A 21,914-nucleotide genomic window follows, 5' to 3' on the forward strand; every position below is an offset into this window, starting at 1 on the left:
TGGCCATATCACAGTCTGCCGATATGGACAGCCCCATCAAGAGGATCTTCCTGGATGATGTATTTTGGGAGAGAGTGGTAAGCAGCCTGAAACCCCTGAAACCTATAGCAGTAGCCATTGCACGGATTGAGGGAGACGATGCCATCCTGTCTGATGTTCAGACTCTGCTTGCAGATGTAAGAGAATAAATCCGTACTGCCCTGCCAACTTCACTGTTGCTCCAAGCAGTTCTGAAATGCATCAAAAAGCGTGAAGACTTCTGCCTGAAGCCCACACGCGCCGCAGCGTACATGTTGGACGCCAAGTATGCTGGCAAGAGTATCCTGTCTGGTGCAAGGAACAAGGCCCATGGTATCATCATTACCGTGTCTCGCCACCTTGGCCTGGATGAGAGTAAGGTTCTTGGCAGTCTGGCGAAGTACACTTCCAAGCAAGGACTTTGGGGTGGAGATACAATATGACAGTCATGCCAACATATCTTATCAGCCACCTGGTGGAAGGGACTTAGTGGATCTGAGAATCTTTCCCCTGTTGCCTACATCATCCTTCAAATCCCACCAACATCAGCCGCCTCAGAGCACAGCTGGTCCTTGTTTGGGAACACACACACCAAAACACAACAGGCTGACCAATACAAGGGTTGACAAATTGGCAAATTTGAGGCTTTAAAAGCCTGACAAGCCATCCTTAACAAGGTTGGAAAGTGACAGTGAAGATGAGGCCTCAGTCTGATGTTCAAGAGGTGGACATTGAAGAGGTCCAGGGAGAAGACATGGAAGCCTGAGAGGAAGACAACCAATTTCAATTTGAAACTAAATCGTTTTATTTATTTATTTTGGAAGGATTTAATCATTTGCAATTATGTCTACTTAGAAACATAAACCGTTTACCTTATGTCTCCATATGATATGGTAAATATATCCAATGCAAAAAACATTTACATTTAAATGGTATTAATATTAATTCCGATATATTCCTATGGAAAGTTTCCACCTCTGAATGTTCCCCAAAATGTGCAACCCTATCCACTCCCCTACTTCTGTGACCAACAGACGCATAACTGTATTCCAAGTCATGTGAAATCCATAGATTAGAGCCTGATGAATTTATTGAAATAAACTGATTTCCTTATATGAACTGTAACTCAGTGAAATCTTTGAAAATGTTGCATTTTATTTTTGTTCAGTGTAATTTTAATCTGTCAGAACAAAGCCTTTCTTTGATTGTGTTAAAATGCTTTTGCTCTACAAAATGGGTTGTTATTTCTACTTTTAACCTACTGGATGATGAACACTGAAACCACCAGACCATTTGTAAACACAAATGTATTCACCACTTGTGACTGTCTCCTGGTCCTTGTCATAACTGTTCCTATTTGGCTCCTGGACAATGCACACTGATATATGCACTTTATGTATTTCTCTGGCTTTGTTTACAGTGGGGAGCATTGAGGTGTAGGCCAGCGAAGTGCAGGAATGGATCCTCTGGGAGCACGCTCTCAGTTTGTGGAGGTACAGACTCTGTCCACCTGGGAGCGGCAGCCAGACTCTGAGGGAGAAGAGACAGAGAAGGAGTATACCGACAGCCTGGTCAGCCAGGAGGCCTTCCCCTCCCCTTTTCCCTACAGAGAGGACATCAACAGGAAGATCGTGCTCTAGTGAGTATGCACACTGACTGGACCTCTATCTCTAATACCACTTCCCTATCATTTGGTCTCTCTTTTGCTCTCTCGCATTCTCTCTTTTTTTCTTTATCTCGGGGGTCTCTCATTTTCTCATACGTTCATAATCGTCAAACTCTTATCAAATGCCTTTGTTGACAGCAATAAGGTCTCTCAAGTTGAATCCCTGGCTTCTTTTGCCTTGTGATTCTGTTATTGCTCCATGCACCTCTCTCTCTCTCTCTCCACATGGGCATTCTAGACCCTACCTCATAGATCCTCTTTGTGGAGCGAGGCTGAGCACATGATGTGTCTAGAGGTTCCACTAGTAGGAGTCTCTCAGTAAGACCTTTGTACCCAGGTGGCCTCAAGCCCTGTTCACATTCCTGCTGTTGTTAAAGGAACAGACTGGACTGAACTAAGGCCTTTTTACACAGGTCTTAGGAAAATCACTTTTCTGTTCCTGATTTGTCAGCATTTTCAGGACTTGACACAGTGTCTTGATTGACTTGCACTCCCTTTGCACAAGGATCAACAACGATCACTCCAAGTGCAGGGGTTAAAGTTCTCCGTCACTGCGATGGATTTTCATCATATGGATTTTTTGTGAAGATTTTTTTTTGTTAGGATCTACATATTTTTTCAATTGAAAAGGACTGGGATTGGTCAAACTCTGTTTAATACATGTACAAAATGATCCTTTTTCCCTAAAGGTATGATGGTCATTACTTTTTTTTACATGAAAGGGGTGCTTAACTTGGCTCCGCAGACAATCGATCTGAGCTCGACTTAAGTTTCATTCATGGGGTTTATTTTTGCTTTAACCCCTGAAGGTGTGTACAACAAGGCTTGTTCACAGCCAAACGTTGCGATTATGCCGATGTAGTGAGGAATAAATCATTATGACCTGTCCATTGGCTGTTTGCAAGCTCCAGCATTTAAGTGAAGTGAAACATCACTGTAAACCTGATCGTGCGTCTTCTTTTCTGTTTCAGTAGCTCGGCTGTCTACTGATCTGCACTCCAGTGTCAAGGTTGTCATAGGCTTATTTCTCAATGACTGAAGACTAAGGATGTCATGACTCAGTACCAACTTAACTGCTTGAGTAGTTCCCCTTTTAGAGTATGACAAAGCAGGGCTATTTTACAAGGAGCACGTGTGCGCCTAAGTTGAAAAATGTAAGCGCACACAAAGCAATTTAGGAGCAAAGTGACATATTTGAGGTGTTATAGCTAGAATCCTTCATTTTTCTAGGCACACTGGTGTTCCTAAATACAAATTCCAGGTCGCACAGTAAAATATTTAGGCGCATAAGCGAGTAAAATAGTCGCACTGTAGAGCCCTGCAAAGCCCTGTGGGCAGGATCTTAACTCAGTAAACACACCTGTAGTCAAACTTAAACTGTTGTGTAAATCATCCATGAATGTCAAAGAGAGATACGCAAGCTCCAACCTCACACTGTACGACCAATACAGAGTTAAAATATCTAACCCTCTTTCTTTCTGCTGTCTCCTCTCAAGTAATGGCGACGTGACCCTGCTGAACTGCACAGCGATTGTCAACACGAGTAACGAGACTCTGACGGACAAAAACCCCATCTCTGAGAGCATCCTCTTACACGCTGGGCCTGAGCTTCGAGATGAGCTGCTCAAACTGAACGGTAGGGGGCACCACTGAGTTATCAGGTCAAGGACAACGTACAAAACAAGAGAAAATATTTTGACATGGATGAGGTACTATATCAACTTGATCAATCAGAATGCTTATTTTCGTTGTCCAAATTCTATTGGTTTGTGTCTACTGAAAATTACCTTGTGTTATGCTGTCAAAATTAATGTAATGTGTTAACATCATGTGAGCACTGGAGACAAACACATTACTGCCAGCTTTTTATACCACTTGCTAATATTCAAACGGGGGGAAAAAGTGTTAGATTGGGTCTTGTTGCTGTGTGTGTTGCTATGCAAATCCCTTTCAAGGCTGTGTTCATGGTGAATAATGTTATATTTGTGTGTTCTGTGTGGGATATACTCTTGTATTAACTGTATGTGTTTATCCACAGGATGTCGGACAGGCGAGGCGAAAATGACCAAAGGCTTTAACCTGGCGGCACGCTTTATCATCCACACGGTGGGCCCCAAGTACAAAGCCAAGTACAGGACGGCTGCTGAGAGCTCACTGTACAGCTGCTATAGGAACGTCATGCAGCTCGCCAAGTAAGACATTAACTCATCATTAGTCTACATGAAGTTGACTGTATTGCATAAGTACAACACATTGTTCTATGTGTTCCACCTCGTGTTCATTTGGCATTCCGCTAGGTGTGACTGGGACAGCAGGCCTGCTGATTACATCACAGCTTGTTCACACACACGTTTACTCCCCACATAACACGTCTGTGTGGAGCGCCAGGTGCTCCCTTACTGACCATTAACCTCATGTTTTTTGTAAAAACAATTTACTGTGTTTGGTGTGTACTGTACTGTCAATTGAATGGGGTTTGTGGTGTGTACTGTACTGTCAATTGAATGGGGTTTGTGGTGTGTACTGTACTGTCAATTTACTGTGTTTGTGGTGTGTACTGTACTGTTAATTTACTGTGTTTGTGGTGTGTACTGTACTGTCAATTTACTGTGTTTGTGGTGTGTACTGTACTGTCAATTGAATGGGGTTTGTGGTGTGTACTGTTAGTATGTGGAGTTGTGTGAGAGCTGATGTTTGTGTCTTTGCAGAGAGCAGGCCATGGCATCTGTGGCCTTCTGTGTGGTAAGCACAACTAAGAGAGGATACGCACTAGAGGACGCCACACACATCGCCTTCAGTAAGACACGCACACATTCACTAATAATGATCTCTTATACAGTAGCGTACCCTACACCTTGTCACATCATTTTAAGTAGCTCATATGTGGCTTTGAACTATTATTTATTTGTTAGAAATTTTGCAGGATGAAATCTCTTGAGATGCAACATCTCGTTTTCAAGAATATCCTAATGAAATAAACTAAAACAAACAAACAATACTTAGAAAAAATAATATGGCAACTACTAACAATAACAATTAACTAATACTATTTTATTAAACTTACATTAACAGCAAATTAAACGTTGTAGATCTACAAATACAACTAATAAAAACTACTGCTACAAATATCAATTCAACTACCAATACAACTGCTACAACTACCAATACTACTACTGCTACAACTACCAATACTACAACTGCTACAACTACCAATACTACAACTGCTACAACTACCAATACTACTACTGCTACAACTACCAATACTACTACTGCTACAACTACCAATACTACTACTGCTACAACTACCAATACTACTACTGCTACAACTACCAATACTACTACTGCTACAACTACCAATACTACTACTGCTACAACTACCAATACTACTACTGCTACAACTACCAATACTACTACTGCTACAACTACCAATACTACTACTGCTACAACTACCAATACTACTACTGCTACAACTACCAATACTACTACTGCTACAACTACCAATACTACTACTGCTACAACTACCAATACTACAACTGCTACAACTACCAATACTACAACTGCTACAACTACCAATACTACTACTGCTACAACTACCAATACTACTACTGCTACAACTACCAATACTGCTACAACTACCAATACTACTACTGCTACAACTACCAATACTACTACTGCTACAACTACCAATACTACTACTGCTACAACTACCAATACTACTACTGCTACAACTACCAATACTACTACTGCTACAACTACCAATACTACTACTGCTACAACTACCAATACAACTACTGCTACAACTACCAATACAACTACTGCTACAACTACCAATACTACTACTGCTACAACTACCAATACTACTACTGCTACAACTACCAATACTACTACTGCTACAACTACCAATACTACTACTGCTACAACTACCAATACTACTACTGCTACAACTACCAATACTACCACTGCTACAACTACCAATACTACTACTGCTACAACTACCAATACAACTACTGCTACAACTACCAATACTACTACACCTACCAATACTACTACTGCTACAACTACCAATACTACTACTGCTACAACTACCAATACTACTACTGCTACAACTACCAATACTACTACTGCTACAACTACCAATACTACTACTGCTACAACTACCAATACTACTACTGCTACAACTACCAATACTACAACTGCTACAACTACCAATACTACTACTGCTACAACTACCAATACTACTACTGCTACAACTACCAATACTACTACTGCTACAACTACCAATACTACTACTGCTACAACTACCAATACTACTACTGCTACAACTACCAATACTACTACTGCTACAACTACCAATACTACTACTGCTACAACTACCAATACTACTACTGCTACAACTACCAATACTACTACTGCTACAACTACCAATACTACTACTGCTACAACTACCAATACTACTACTGCTACAACTACCAATACTACTACTGCTACAACTACCAATACAACTACTGCTACAACTACCAATACAACTACTGCTACAACTACCAATACTACTACTGCTACAACTACCAATACTACTACTGCTACAACTACCAATACTACTACTGCTACAACTACCAATACTACTACTGCTACAACTACCAATACAACTACTGCTACAACTACCAATACTACTACTGCTACAACTACCAATACTACAACTACCAATACTACTACTGCTACAACTACCAATACAACTACTGCTACAACTACCAATACTACTACTGCTACAACTACCAATACTACTACTGCTACAACTACCAATACAACTACTGCTACAACTACCAATACAACTACTGCTACAACTACCAATACTACTACTGCTACAACTACCAATACTACTACTGCTACAACTACCAATACTACTACTGCTACAACTACCAATACTACTACTGCTACAACTACCAATACTACTACTGCTACAACTACCAATACTACTACTGCTACAACTACCAATACTACTACTGCTACAACTACCAATACAACTGCTACAACTACCAATACTACTACTGCTACAACTACCAATACTACTACTGCTACAACTACCAATACAACTACTGCTACAACTACCAATACTACTACTGCTACAACTACCAATACTACTACTGCTACAACTACCAATACTACTACTGCTACAACTACCAATACTACTACTGCTACAACTACCAATACTACTACTGCTACAACTACCAATACTACTACTGCTACAACTACCAATACAACTACTGCTACAACTACCAATACTACTACTGCTACAACTACCAATACTACTACTGCTACAACTACCAATACTACTACTGCTACAACTACCAATACAACTACTGCTACAACTACCAATACAACTACTGCTACAACTACCAATACTACTACTGCTACAACTACCAATACAACTACTGCTACAACTACCAATACAACTACTGCTACAACTACCAATACAACTACTGCTACAACTACCAATACTACTACTGCTACAACTACCAATACTACTACTGCTACAACTACCAATACTACTACTGCTACAACTACCAATACTACTACTGCTACAACTACCAATACTACTACTGCTACAACTACCAATACTACTACTGCTACAACTACCAATACTACTACTGCTACAACTACCAATACTACTACTGCTACAACTACCAATACTACTACTGCTACAACTACCAATACTACTACTGCTACAACTACCAATACAACTACTGCTACAACTACCAATACTACTACTGCTACAACTACCAATACTGCTACAACTACCAATACTACTACTGCTACAACTACCAATACTACTACTGCTACAACTACCAATACTACTACTGCTACAACTACCAATACTACTACTGCTACAACTACCAATACTACTACTGCTACAACTACCAATACTACTACTGCTACAACTACCAATACTACTACTGCTACAACTACCAATACAACCCTCCCCCCCAAGGGGTGTAGAGAACATTTAGCATTTTTATAACACATTTCATGCAATTCTACTCATTTTTCCATGGGGTGGAGAGAAAAATATACTGGGTACATATATTTATTTTTGTCTTTTGGAAATTGGCTGCCAGTTTCCCATCCCTGACATGTGTATATATGCATGCATACAAATACCGACCAAAAATAAATTTAAAAAAACGCAACATGTAAAGTGTTGGTCCCATATTTCATGAGCTGAAGTAAAAGATCCCATAAATGTTCCATATGCACAAAAAGTTTTTCTCTCAAATGTTGTGCACAAATTTGTTTAAATACCTGTTTGTGAGCATTTCTCCTTTGCCAAGATACTCCGTCCACCTGACAGGTGTGGCATATCAAGAATCTGATTAAACAGCATGATAATCACACAGGTGCACCTTGTGCTAGGGACAATAAAAAGGCCACTCTAAAATGTGCAGTTTTGTCACACAACACAATGCAACAGCTGTCTCACGTTTTGAGGGTGTATGCAATTGGCATGCTGACTGCAGGAATGTCCACCAGAGCTGTTGCCAGAGAATTTTATGTTCATTTCTCTACCATAAGCCGCCTACAGCATCGTTTTTAAGAGAATTTGGCATTATGTCCAACCGGCTCACATCCGCAGACCACATGTAACCACACCAGCCCAGGACCTCCACATCCGGCTTCTTTACCTGTGGGATCATCTGATATCAGCCTCCCGGACAGCTAATGAAACTGAGGAGTATTTATGTTTATTTAAATGGACTGGTTTCCTTATATGAACTTGTTGAAAAAATGGTTGCGTTTTTGATGTGTGTATATATATATATATAGACACACACACACACAAATCTCCACACGGTGATGTTTTTGTTAAGAACAGTTTGTTCTTCGCATTTAAAAAAGGGCTTTCTTATATTAATTCAATAATTATTAATGTACTGATTTCTATAGGTAAATGATTCTAGTCAGTTTGTATCTGAAGGATCTTATGCCAATCTCATGAAGTACCCTTAGCATTTGTAAATGCTGCTGTTGTCGAAAGCAGTACTGTGAGTCTTGTATCGTTAGGTGTTCCTTAATATATAAACAAGGACATTTTTTAAGTTGATAGATTTCAAAATAAATTGGTACCAATGCAGTTGTCTTCTGTTTGAATAAGTGATACATTGTTTAATGATGTGTCTTATAATTGCATCCAATAATGAATCGGCAAAGATATGTTATAAATGAAATCTAATTCGCAAAAGTAAGGTCTTGGTTGTGTTTTGGTAGATGATGTCACCATAGTCTATGATAGGATGCAGCATTCCGGTTACTAAGGTCTTTTAAATGGATATAGTAATACAATGAATAGATCTGTATAGTAAACAAAGCTTATAGTTAACTGTTTTTCTAATATAATCAATATGCTTTCCAAAAGATTCAGAATCAATACTTAATCCCAGATATTTCAAACAATCAACACTTTCCAGCCTTGCAACTATTCACACTGGCATGATGTTTCATAACTCATCCATGACCCCTGACCTATGTGAAACATATGACTGTGTCTCTGGAGTGTGTAACTGTTGTTTTTTTGCAGGAACGGTCCGCAGGTTTCTCGAGAACCATGGAAAGAGCATAGAGATGGTGGTGTTCGCTGTGACGGATACGGAAGAGGTGTGCTCTTATATTCTTCTCTGCACATACCTTCGATGTTTTACACATTCCTAGGTTTATGTGCACATAAATGTACTGGCTTATTCTTAGGGCAACCAACATTTTCTGTAGTGTAACTGAACTCAAGGTAATGTTGGAGCTGTGTTTCGAAGGCCATGTTTCCATGGTTTATTGTGATTATTCACTAATTTGTTATTCGTAGAGAACGTAAAATATTTCAAATGAGACATGAGTGTTCCAGTAGGAGGTAATTATTCATGTCAAAAGAAAGCCACAACAGACCAACTATTTTATTGATAAGGAGTATGTTTATTATTTTTATATCAGTCTGGGGAAACTGAGGGTTTTTGTGTTAGACTGCATGTGCTGTCTATTTTATGGCATTACTTTTTTATGTTTGTGTAACATTTGTTTTTGTATATGTGTCTTAGCCTACATACAGGAAGCTGCTTCCTCTCTACTACCCTCGTTCTGAGGAAGAGGAGCGTGCCAGCCTGCCCCTAATCCCTGCCGACATTGGCAACTCGGAGGGTGAGCCTGTCGTCCCAGAGAGACAGATCCGCATCGCTGAGAAACCAGGCAGTCTGGAAGGTAAGACTACATTTCCCACAACCCACTAGGTGCGACTCATCTCCTAGCTGCAAAACTGAACATGGTTTCAATGTTTATCATAGTACATAGTAACAACTTCCATTCCATGTACAATACCAGTCAAAAGTTTGGACACACCTACTTATTCAAGGGTTTTTCTTTATTTTACTATTTTCTACATTGTAGAATAATAGTGAAGACATCAAAACTATGAAATAACACATATGGAATCATGTAGTTACCAAAAAAGTGTTGTTGCTGAGCACTTGCTTTTCCTTCACTCTGCGGTCCACCTCATCCCAAACGATCTCGATTGGGTTGAGATTGGGTGATTGTGGAGTCCAGGTCATCTGATGCAGCACTCCATCACTCTCCTTCTTGGTCATATAGCCCTTACACAGCCTGGATGTGTGTTAGGTCATTGTCCTGTTGAAAAACAAATGATAGTCCCACTAAGCGCAAACCATATGGGAGGCGTATCGCTGCAGAATGCTGTGGTCGACATGCTGGTAAAGTGTACCTTGAATTCTAAATGTATCACCGACAGTGTCACCAGCAAAGCACTCCCACACAATCACAACTCCTCCATGCTTCACGGTGGGAACCACACAAGTGGAGATCATCTGTTCACCTACTCTGCGTCTCACAAAGACATAGCAATTGGAACATAAAATCAAAAATTCCACCGGTGTAATGTCTATTGCTCGTGTTCCTTGGCCCAAGCAAGTCTCTAATTCTTAATGGTGTCCTTTAGTATTGGTTTCTTTGCAGGAATTTGACCATGAAGGCCTGATTCACGCAGCCTCTGAACAGTTGATGTTGAGATGTGTCTGTTACTTGAACTCTGAAACATTTTATTTGGGGCTGGTAACTCTAAGGAACTTATCCTCTGCAGCAGAGGATAACTCTGATGAGACCCTGTTCCATCATAGTGCTTGATGATTTTTGCGACAGCACTTGAACAAACATTCAAAGTTCTTGACATTTTCTGGATTGACTGACCTTCATGTCTTAACGTAATGATGGGCTGTCGTTTCTCTTTGCTTGTTGGAGCTGTTCTTGACATAATATGGACTTGGTCTTTTACCAAATAGGGCTATCTTCTGTATACTACCCACTAACTTGTCACAACACAACTGATTGGCTCAAATGCATTAAGAAGGAAAGAAATTCCACAAATGAACTTTTAACAAGGCACCCCTGTTAATTGAAATGCATTATATGAAGCTGGTTGAGAGAATGCAAAGCTGCTATCAAGGCAAAGGGTGGTTACTTTGAAGAATCTCAAATATAAAATGGTAATAATAGACCTGCTGCCACCAGCAGTCCTGTGCAGCAGCTGTAGTTCCAGGAGTCTGAACAGAACTAGCTAGTGCTGCCTTGTTTAGGTGCTGTGTCCATGGAGAAACACTCAGTGGACATAGGATAAGAATGCAGGAGGATCTGTCATAGTCGAGTCAGTGGAACATCTCAGTCATATCCTCAACGGTGCGAGCACACACAACACATACCGAGTGAGGGATCTTACGTCAGATTGGAAGGCAGTAGGAGCCATCTAATTGTTAAATTAAGCATGTCTTCCTGTTGATTAATATTTTCCAATGAGCAGGTGCAGTAACTGCAGAAAGGAGGACATACGGTGCCTTCGGAATGTATTCAGACCCGTTGACTTTTTCCACATCGTTACAGCCTTATTCTAAAATGCATTAAATACAATGAAAAAGTGAAAACAGGTTGTTAGAAATGTTATCAAATGTATTCAAAATAAATAAAAAACTTAAATAACCTATGTAAATAAGTATTCAAACCCTTTGCTATGAGACTCAAAGTTGAGCTCAGGTGCATCCTGTTTTCAATGATCATCCTTGAGATGTTTCTATAACTTGATTGGAATCCACCTGTAGTAAATTTAATTGATTTGACATGATTTGGAAAGGCACACAACTGTCTATATAAGGTTCCACAGTTGACAGTGCATGTCAGAGCAAAAACTAAGCCATGAGGTCGAAGGAATTGTCCATAGAGCTCCGAGACAGGATCGTGTCAAGGCACAGATCTGGGGAAGGGTATGAAATCATTTCTGCAGGATTTGAAGGTCCCTAAGAACATAGTGGCCTCCATCATTCTTAAATGGAAGAAATTTGAAACCACCAAGACTCTTCCTAGAGCTGGCCGTCTGGCCAAACTGAGCAATCAGGGGAGAAGGTTCTTGGTCAGGGAGGTGACCAAGATTCCGATGGTCTCTCTTACAGAGCTCCATAGTTGCTGTGCAGATGGGAGAACCTTCCAGAAGGACAATCATCTCTGCAGAACTCCACCAATCAGGCCTTTATGGTAGAGTGGCCAGACGGAAGCCAAAAGGCACCTAAAGACTCTCAGACCATGAGAAACAAGATTCTCTGGTCTGATGAAACCAAGATTGAACTCTTTGGCCTGAATGCCAAGCATCACGTCTGGAAGAAACCTGGCACCATCCCTACGGTGAAGTATGGTGGGGGCAGCATCATGCTGTGGGGATGTTTTCCAGCGGCAGGGACTGGGAGACTAGTCAGGATCAAGGGAAAGATGAACGCAGCAAAGTACAGAGAGATCCTTGATGAAAACCTGCTCCAGAGTGCTCTGGACCTCAGACTGGGAGCGAAGGTTCACCCTCCAACAAGACAACGACCATAAGCACGCAGCCAAGACAACACAGGAGTGGCTTCGGAACAAGTCTCTGAATGTCCTTGAGCGGCCCAGCCAGAGCCTGGACTTGAACTCAAACAAACATATCGAAAGAGTAGAGGTCGACCGATTTATGATTTTTCAACGCCGATACCAATTATTGAAGGACCAAAAAAAGCCGATACCGATTAATCGTACTATTTTAATTAAAATATTATTATTTATTTTTTTATTTTATTTGTAATAATGATAATTACAACAATACTGAAAAAAGTGTTAATTAACTTAATATAATACATCAATCAAATCTATTTAGCCTCAAGTAAATAATGAAACATGTTCAATTTGGTTTAAATAATGCAAAAATTAAGTGTTGGAGAAGAAAGTAAAAGTGCAATATGTGCCATGTAAAAAAGCTAACGTTTAAGTTCCTTGCTCAGAACATGAGAACATATGAAAGCTGGTGGTTCCTTTTAACATGAGTCTTCAATATTCCCAGGTACGAAGTTTTAGGTTGAGGTTATTATAGGAATTATAGGACTATTTCTCTCCTATACCATTTGTATTTCAAATACCTTTGACTATTGGATGTTCTTAAGGCACTTTAGTATTGCCTGTGTAACAGTATAGCTTCCGTCCCTCTCCTCGCCCCTACCTGGGCTCGAACCAGGAACACATCGACAACATCCACCCTTGAAGCATTGTTACCCATCGCTCCACAAAAGCCGCGGCCCTTGCGGAGCAAGGGGAACAACAACTCCGTCTCAGAGCGAGTGACGTTTGAAACGCTATTAGCGCGCACCCCACTAACTAGCTAGCACCCCGCTAACTAGCTAGCCATTTTACATCGGTTACACCAGCCTAATCTCGCTCAAACAGCTCAATGCTTGAAGCACAACGAAGAGCTGCTGGCAAACGCACAAAAGTGCTGTTTGAATGAATGCTTACGAGCCTGCTGCTGCCTACCACCGCTCAGTCAGACTGCTATATCAAGTCATAGACTTAATTATAACATAATAACGCACAGAAATATGAGCCTTTGGTCATTAATTTGGTAGAATCCGGAAACTATCATTTCGAAAACAAAACGTTTATTCTTTCAGTGAAATACGGAACCGTTCCGTATTTTATCTAACGGATGGCATCCCTAAGTCTAAATATTGCTGTTACATTTTACAACCTTCAATGTTATGTCATAATTATGTACAATTCTGGCAAATTAATTACGGTCTTTGTTAGGAATAAATAGACTTCATACAGTTCGCAATGAGCCAGACGGCCCAAACTGCTGCATATAACCCGACTGCTTGCACGGAACGCAAGAGAAGTTACACAATTTCCCTAGTTATAATAAATTCATGTTAGCAGGCAATATTAACTAAATATGCAGGTTTAAAAATATATACTTGTGTATTGATTTTAAAGAAAGGTATTGATGGTTAGGTACACATTGGTGTAACGACAGTGCTTTTACCGCAAATGCGCTTGTTAAATCATCACCCGTTTGGCGAAGTAGGCTGTGATTCGATGAGAAATTAACAGGCACCGCATCAATTATATGCAACGCAGGACATGCTAGACATGGTTGATGATATTACTAGTTTAACCAGTGATTATGTTAAGATTGATTGTTTTTTTATAAGATAAGTTTAATGCTAGCTAGCAACTTACCTTGGCTTCTTGCTGCCCTCACGTAACAGGTAGTCAGCCTGCCACGCAGGTTCCCCGTGGAGTGCAATGAAAGGCAGGTGGTTAGAGCGTTGAACTAGTAACTGGAAGGTTGCAAAAACGAATCCCCGAGCTGACAAGGTAAAAAATCTGTTGTTCTGCCCCTGAACAAGGCAGTTAACCCACCAGGCCGTCATTGAAAATAAGAATGTGTTCTTAAGCTTTATTTTGGTGTATTGCACTTGTGATTTTATGAAAGTCAAATATTTCTAATAATTTCATTTGAATTTCACGCTTTGCAATTTCACCGGATGTTGTCGAGCGGAACGTCTAGCCGTAACAGGTTTTAACTGACATGCCTAGTTAAAGGTGTAAATTGATACGAAAACTTGACATCGGCCCTAATTAATCGGCCATTCCGATTAATTGGTCGACCTCTACTGGAGAGACCTGAAAATAGCTGTGCAGCAACGCTCCCCATCCAACCTGACAGAGCTTGAGAGTATCTGCAGAGAAAAATGGGAGAAACTCCACAAATACAGGTGATTATAAATTTAGCAAAAATGTTTTAAACTGTTTTTTACTTTGTCACTATGGGGTATTGTGTGTAGATTGATGAGGGGGGAAAAACAATACATTTTAGAATAAGGCTGGAACATAACAAAAGGCACTGTATGTCTTCAATAAAGGAATCCAAGATGGCCTCCCTCTTGTTTTTTTGGGGTGTTGAATATGTTTCTCTTTCAGTAAGTTTTTTTGGTTTTGTTTATATGTGTTTGTGTACTGAACTATAGTGCTGAACTGGTGCTGAACTAAAAGTTTGTTAGTATCAAGATTGTGTGTGTACCTCTTTTTTTGATGACTGTTGTCCATATGGGGCTCCAGACCCAGAGGTGTTGATCCAAGACAAACAGGCTGTGTGTGGGTCAGGCCCAATGACAAACACTGGAATCAACACACACATATTCTGCCTAATCCAGCGAGGCCATGGATGAGCTGCTTCTCTTGCCTTGGGCTGGATGGCTCAGGACTGGGAGGACAGCCCAAGGTCTAGACACTAGACAATTGAAATAAACACACTGGAGAGACCGGCCCGGTTTCACAACCAGTGAACATGTGAAGTGTGATGTTTCATGCTTATTTTGTGTGTTTGTGTGGCTTTTCACAGCAGTGCTTTGAAATATTATATTTGTTGATACAACATTGAGGGAGAGTATTTATGTATTTTAGAGTTGGAAGTAGTTTCATAGAATCATGTGTCTGTGTGTACTGGGTAGATGACTGTGAGGAGGAGACTCTGGACTCAGACCTGGGCCAGGTGGGGAATCATGCGTTTGCCCGGATGGAGGGAGATGTGGACAAACAGCGCAAACTCATCCTGCAGGGCCAGCTGTCTGACGCAACCATTCACAAACAGCACCAGAGAAAGTGAGTCTAACACAACTTGTAAACAGATGGGCAGTATTTCTGTTACATGTATTTGAAATACGTATTTGAATTACTTCTGAGTGTTTTGTATGTTGTATTTAACTGAGCTGAACTACACTCCAATGTATTATGTAACAAGATACTTTCGAAAGCTGTAATTTGTATTTTCAAAATACAATCCTATACCATTTATTTTATAGTGGTTCACAATTGTATGGCCCCCTTTCTCCCTACATTGGTAACAAAAGTCTGCTGGCACTGGTGTAATACAAGTGCTAAATTAACAAAATTTATATGTAAAAATGAACAATTGCCAAGTATGCTGAGTAGAATTGTAATGAGCTACCCCCGAAACAAGGCCAATGGCAATACCCAGTGTGCTTTGCAGTTGTTCATTTTCACATTTACATTTTGGTCATTTAGCAGACACTCTTCTCCAGAGTGACAGTGCATTCAGCGAAGGTAGACGAACGACAACATTTCAGTCATAGCACGTAAGACGTTTCTGTAGCCGTAACAGAGAACGTTGTTTCTGTTCAGACAGCTACTTGCAAATCTATTTTTTGTATTTTAAAATACAAAACACATGTATTTTAATTAAATACAATACTTTTATTTTGATACATTGGTCTTTAGGGTATGCATCCTATACCCTAGTTTTACCAACATTTACATTACACCCTTAGCCAGTACAATACTGAGTGTTGACATAATGTGTTATAACCTCTCTTGTTGTTGCAGTTATAACCGTTGGTTATGTCGAGCCAGGGCAGAGGACTTGTCTGACATAGCAGCACTGAAAGCCTTATATCAAACTGGTGAGTTGGGAGAGTGTGAGTTCGTGCGTGGTTTTCTCTGTGTTTGATCTCTAGTTTGTTGGATGGAAATCTTTTTTCCAGCTCATCAAGGGGGAGATGATCTGTTTTCAAATTGTTCCTTATCAGGATTACAAATGGCCTCCGTGGTCATGGCAGGATGTCTTACTTTCACTCTTTCTCTCCCTCTCCTTTTAATATTTATTTTATTTGACCTTTATTTAACTAGGCAAGTCAGTTAAGAACAAATTCTTATTTACAATGACGGCCTACCCCGGCCAAACCCAAACCCGGATGACACTGGGCCAATTGTGCGCCGCTGTATGGCACTCCCAATCCCGGCCGGTTGTGATACAGCCTGGGATCGAACCAGGGTCTGTAGTGACGCCTCAATTTATTTATTTATTTTTTTTTTTTTACCATTATTTTACCAGGTAAGTTGACTGAGAACACGTTCTCATTTACAGCAACGACCTGGGGAATAGTTACAGGGGAGAGGAGGGAGATGAATGAGCCAATTGTAAGCTGGGGATGATTAAGTGACCGTGATGGTATGAGGGACAACTTAGGAATTTAGCCAGGACACCGGGGTTAACACCCCTACTCTTACGATAAGTGCTATGGGATCTTTAATGACCTCGGAGTCAGGACACCCGTTTAAAGTCCCATCCGAAAGATGGGACCCTACACAGGGAAGTGTCCCCAATCACTGCCCTTGGGCATTGGGATATTGTTTAGACCAGAGGAAAGAGTGCCTCCTACTGGCCCTCCAACACCACATCCAGCAGCTTCTGGTCTCCCATCCAGGGACTGACCAGGACCGACCCTATGCATTTCCTTAGACCACTGCGCCACTCAGGATCTCCTGCTCTCCCTCGTTCTCTTACTGTCTCTTGCCTCATTCTCTCTGTTCCCACACTTTCATTTGGTTTCATTTAGTTCTTTGGTTCATTTGTTTGTATTTATTTTTCAGCGATGGCAATTTATAAAGAGGGGCTCATAACACCCTCCTGTTTCATTGAGTGTAATTGTTCCATGTATCCTCTAGGAGGCAGTGTAGTAACACTGGCAGGCCACTGGTCCATGTGTGTGTGTTCCCACAGGTGTTGATATGTGTGGCAGGACGGTGATGGTTCTTGTTGGCAGAAATATTCCTGTGACCCTCATCGACATGGAAAAGGTACCAGGCCTCATTCGCAGGCAAGATCATGAACGTTACAGTTTTAGTGGTGCAATAGAATACAGATGAATGTTGTTGCTCTGTGTGAAAGCCTTGACCGCTCCACCACGTGTGTCTCCACTGCAGGCCCTGCTGTACTTCATCCATGTCATGGACCACATCACAGTGAAGGAGTATGCAATGGTTTACTTCCACACTCTGACCGGAGAACACAACCATCTGGACTCTGAATTCCTTAAGAAGCTCTACGAGATTGTAGATGCCAAGTAAGACACGTACACCATGCGTTTTATTGATTTTAGTGAGGCGAGAGAGAGCTAGATTAACTGAAGGCTATATAGACAATTAGACTGTTTGTTACCAGATACGATGTGCGAATCAAATCTGAACGCGTGAGATGAAACTGGTCTTCAGCAAGTCCTTTCCATGAATGAGGTTTTACCATGAAATTGTTATGGGCTCTATGAGCTGTCAGTTGTAGTTTGTTCTTTAGAGAGTACAGTTGGCTCATCCTCCAGTAAGACCGGAGTTTCGTTTCATTGACCAGTGCTGGTTTATCACCTTTTTGTATAGCATCCAAGTTTATTGTTCACACTGCCAAGGAGCTCGGAGAAGGTTCCCAGAAAGCGTTGGCAGTGAGGCGCCCAAAATCTGAGACGCTAACATTACGAAAGCATTAGCATTTCCTGCCAGCCCTACAACCTTCACTGAACAAACAGCCTGTTGCAGACAACAATCAGCCATGAGTGAACTTTATGTGCAATTGAAGAAAACAGCATAAATTTCCCTTCCTCTGTGTCAAGACTAAGAAAAGCACCATACACTGAGCAGTACCAATGTCAACACTATACAACCCTGACCTTGTGTGCCTCTATTTGAGTCAACCATGAAACCATTTTTCTTTGTCTACTCACACCATCGCACTGGACTGGAGCTGAAAACCACATACTGCCAATGAATACTAGATGGCTTCTCACCCTCAACCCTATAGCCGTAGATAAGGCAGCACCACTCACACCCACAGTATCTCCTCAGCAGTGGGCAGTTTCACCCAGTCATTCTGAGAAATCTAGAGGGAGATATAGACTGTCAGCCTCTGGACATACCACATAACTTATTTTGTGACAACGGAGATTCCAGTCTTTGAAGCTAGTTTTTGTCGTCATTGAAAAATCTGTTGGGGGTTTTATCTAGTGTTCCTATGATCTAACGGAAAGTCATCTCACTTATTAGTAGATCAACCGAGTTTATCAAATCAAATGTATTTATATAGCCCTTCGTACATCAGCTGATATCGCAAAGTGCTGTACAGAAACCCAGCCTAAAACCCCAAACAGCAAGCAATGCAGGTGTAGAAGCACGGTGGCTAGGAAAAACTCCCTGGAAAGGCCAAAACCTAAGAAGAAACCTAGAGAGGAACCAGGCTATAAGGGGTGGCCAGTCCTCTTCTGGCTGTGCCGGGTGGAGATAATAATAATAATAATAATAATCACAGGCAGAAGAGTTGAAACTGGAGCAGCAGCACAGCCAGGTGGACTGGGGACAGCAAGGAGTCATCATGTCAGATAGTCCTGAGGCATGGTCCTAGGGCTCAGGTCCTCAGAGAGAGAGAAAGAAAGAGAGAATTAGAGAGAGCATAATTAAATTCACATAGGACACCGGATAGGACAGGAGAAGTACTCCAGATATAACAAACTGACCCTAGCCCATAAACTACTGCAGCATAAATACTGGAGGCTTAGACAGGAGAGGTCAGGAGACACTGTGGCCCCATCCGATGACACCCCCGACAGGGCCAAACAGGAAGGATATAACCCCACCTACTTTGCCAAAGCACAGCCCCCACACCACTAGAGGGATATCTTCAACCACCAACTTACCATCCTGAGACAAGGCCGAGTATAGCCCACAAAGATCTCCGCCACGGCACAACCCAATTGGGGGTGCCAACCCAGACAGGAAGATCACATCAGTGACTCAACCCACTCAAGTGACGCACCCCTCCTAGGAATGTTTACACCAATAATAACATGTTTGTTAGCTCTTGGCACCACTGACTTCTTTTCCCAAAGCATTGTGATGTGCAAGCTGTGATCCCCATGAGAGAAACCTTGTGATCCCCATGAGAGAAACCTTGTGATTCCCATGAGAGAAACCTTGTGATTCCCATGAGAGAAACCTTGTGATTCCCATGAGAGAAACTTTGTGATCCCCATGAGAGAAACCTTGTGATCCCCATGAGAGAAACCTTGTGATCCCCATGAGAGAATCCCTGCGGCCCCATGAGAGAATCCCTGCGGCCCCTGTAAGAGAATGCTCTAGACCAGGGTTTCCCAAACTTTGTCCTGGGGCCCCCCCTGAGTGCAAGTTTTGGTTTTGTCCTATCACTACACAGCTGATTGAAATAATCAAAGCTTGATGATGAGTTGGTCATTTGAATCAGCTGTGTAGTGTTAGGGCAAAAAATGAAATGTGCACCCAGGGGGGGGGGGGGGGGGGGGGTCTAGACCCTGGTCTAGACCAATAAAAAGGACTGACTACAATAGGAACTCTTTAGAGTTGGCTTTTGGACTTAGCAGAGATCTGTTTTGGAAATGACTATTCTTTTCCTAGGCCTAGACCCAAGAAGAGAACCTCAGGAACCTGTCTGGCAGGGGGATGAGGGAGTGAGAGGCTGTTCCACTATGGGGACAGATGGGTCAAACAAGGCCATAGTCTACCTTCCTGTGGTGTCTTCTAGATCTCTCAGAACACTGAGGAAACTGGTTAAATGGTTATTTGCTTGGTGCGGGTTTCTCAAGTGCCCTATAAGCCCGTACTGGCTGTGGGTGGTTACTGTGAACACTGTGTACTTCCAAAAGATGGGTCTGTTCCACATTATTATATGAAATGGGACTAAAACAATGTAATTACATGGTACTTTACATAGGCAGGTTTAGTGTATTGATATTGCAAGTACATCGGTAGTCCATGGTGTGGGAAAGGGTAGAGGGTTGTGTGTATGTGTTTCTGTGCTCTTGGATCAATTTATACGCTGATTCGGTGAGTGAGTTTATAAGGAAGCGCAAGTTGGGAACAAGTTCTCATTTACAATTGCGACCTGGCCAAGATAAAGCAAAGCAGTTCGACACGTACAACGACACAGAGTTACACATGGAGTAAAAAAAACATACAGTCAATAATACAGTATAAACAAGTCTATATTCACAAGTTCTATCTTGTCTGAAAATGTTGTAGTTTGGGATGAAAATTTCTGAATTTTTGGTGGTCTTCCTAAGCCAGGATTCAGACACAACTAGAACATCCGGGTTGGCAGAGTGTGCTAAAGCTGTGAATAAAACAAACTTAGGGAAGAGGCTTCTAATGTTAACATGCATGAAACCAAGGCTATTACGGTTACAGAAGTCGTCAAAAGAGAGCGCCTGGGGAATAGGAGTGGAGCTAGGCACTGCAGGGCCTGGATTCACCTCTACATCGCCAGAGGAACAGAGGATGAGTAGGATAAGGGTACGGCTAAAAGCAATAAGAATTGGTCGTCTGGAACAGAGAGTAAAAGGAGGTTTCTGGGGGCGATAAAATAGCTTCAAGGTATAATGTACAGACAAAGGTATTGTAGGATGTGAATACAGTGGAGGTAAACCTAAGTATTGAGTGATGATGAGAGAGATATTGTCTCTAGAAACATCATTGAAACCAGGATGTCATCGCATGTGGGGGTGGTGGAACGAATAGGTTGGATAAGGTATAGTGAGCAGGACTAGAGGCTCTACAGTGAAATAAGCGAATAAACACTAACCAGAACAGGAATGGACAAGGCATATTGACATTCAGGAGAGGCATGCTTAGTCGAGTGATCAAAAGGTTCCAGTGAGTAGTGAGGTTGGTTGGGGTCACGGCGATTTGGACAGCTAGCCGGACCATCGGTAGCAAGCTAGCATAGGATGGAGGTCTGTTATTAGCCACCTCGTGCGTTTCCGTCGGTAGGATTAGTGGGGTTCCGTGTGGTAGAGGGGATTAATCCAATTCGCAAAAAAAAAAAACAATAGATATAGTTATAGAGGCCCAAGAAAAAATAAAATAAATAAATTGTCCGATAGGTCTATTCAGATAGCAGCCGATAAGACCGCTAACGGTTAGCGGACCGCAGATGGGCATTCAGGTAACGCCGCGATGGAGGAGCCAGACGGATAACTCCCTCGGGTAGATAACGTCGGTAGTCCAGTTGTGAAGGCCCGGT

The 21,914-nt window shown here is 41.6% G+C and overlaps 1 protein-coding gene across 1 annotated transcript in view; it reads left to right on the forward strand.

The window, feature by feature from the left end:
• LOC110520417 (ganglioside-induced differentiation-associated protein 2) overlaps nt 1-21,914 on the forward strand; it is a 36,905-nt gene that overhangs the window by 2,076 nt on the left and 12,915 nt on the right. The window contains exons 2-11 of the mRNA XM_021597727.3: nt 1,439-1,657; nt 3,181-3,320; nt 3,723-3,876; nt 4,393-4,481; nt 9,255-9,331; nt 9,763-9,922; nt 15,532-15,682; nt 16,424-16,500; nt 17,601-17,677; nt 17,804-17,943. Coding sequence (XP_021453402.2) covers nt 1,476-1,657; nt 3,181-3,320; nt 3,723-3,876; nt 4,393-4,481; nt 9,255-9,331; nt 9,763-9,922; nt 15,532-15,682; nt 16,424-16,500; nt 17,601-17,677; nt 17,804-17,943 — 1,247 coding nt within the window. The 5' untranslated portion in view covers nt 1,439-1,475. The remainder of the gene's footprint in view (nt 1-1,438; nt 1,658-3,180; nt 3,321-3,722; nt 3,877-4,392; nt 4,482-9,254; nt 9,332-9,762; nt 9,923-15,531; nt 15,683-16,423; nt 16,501-17,600; nt 17,678-17,803; nt 17,944-21,914) is intronic.

Source organism: Oncorhynchus mykiss, chromosome 3, assembly GCF_057628025.1.
Source record: "Oncorhynchus mykiss isolate SJ-2025 chromosome 3, ASM5762802v1, whole genome shotgun sequence".
Taxonomy (NCBI): domain Eukaryota; kingdom Metazoa; phylum Chordata; class Actinopteri; order Salmoniformes; family Salmonidae; genus Oncorhynchus; species Oncorhynchus mykiss.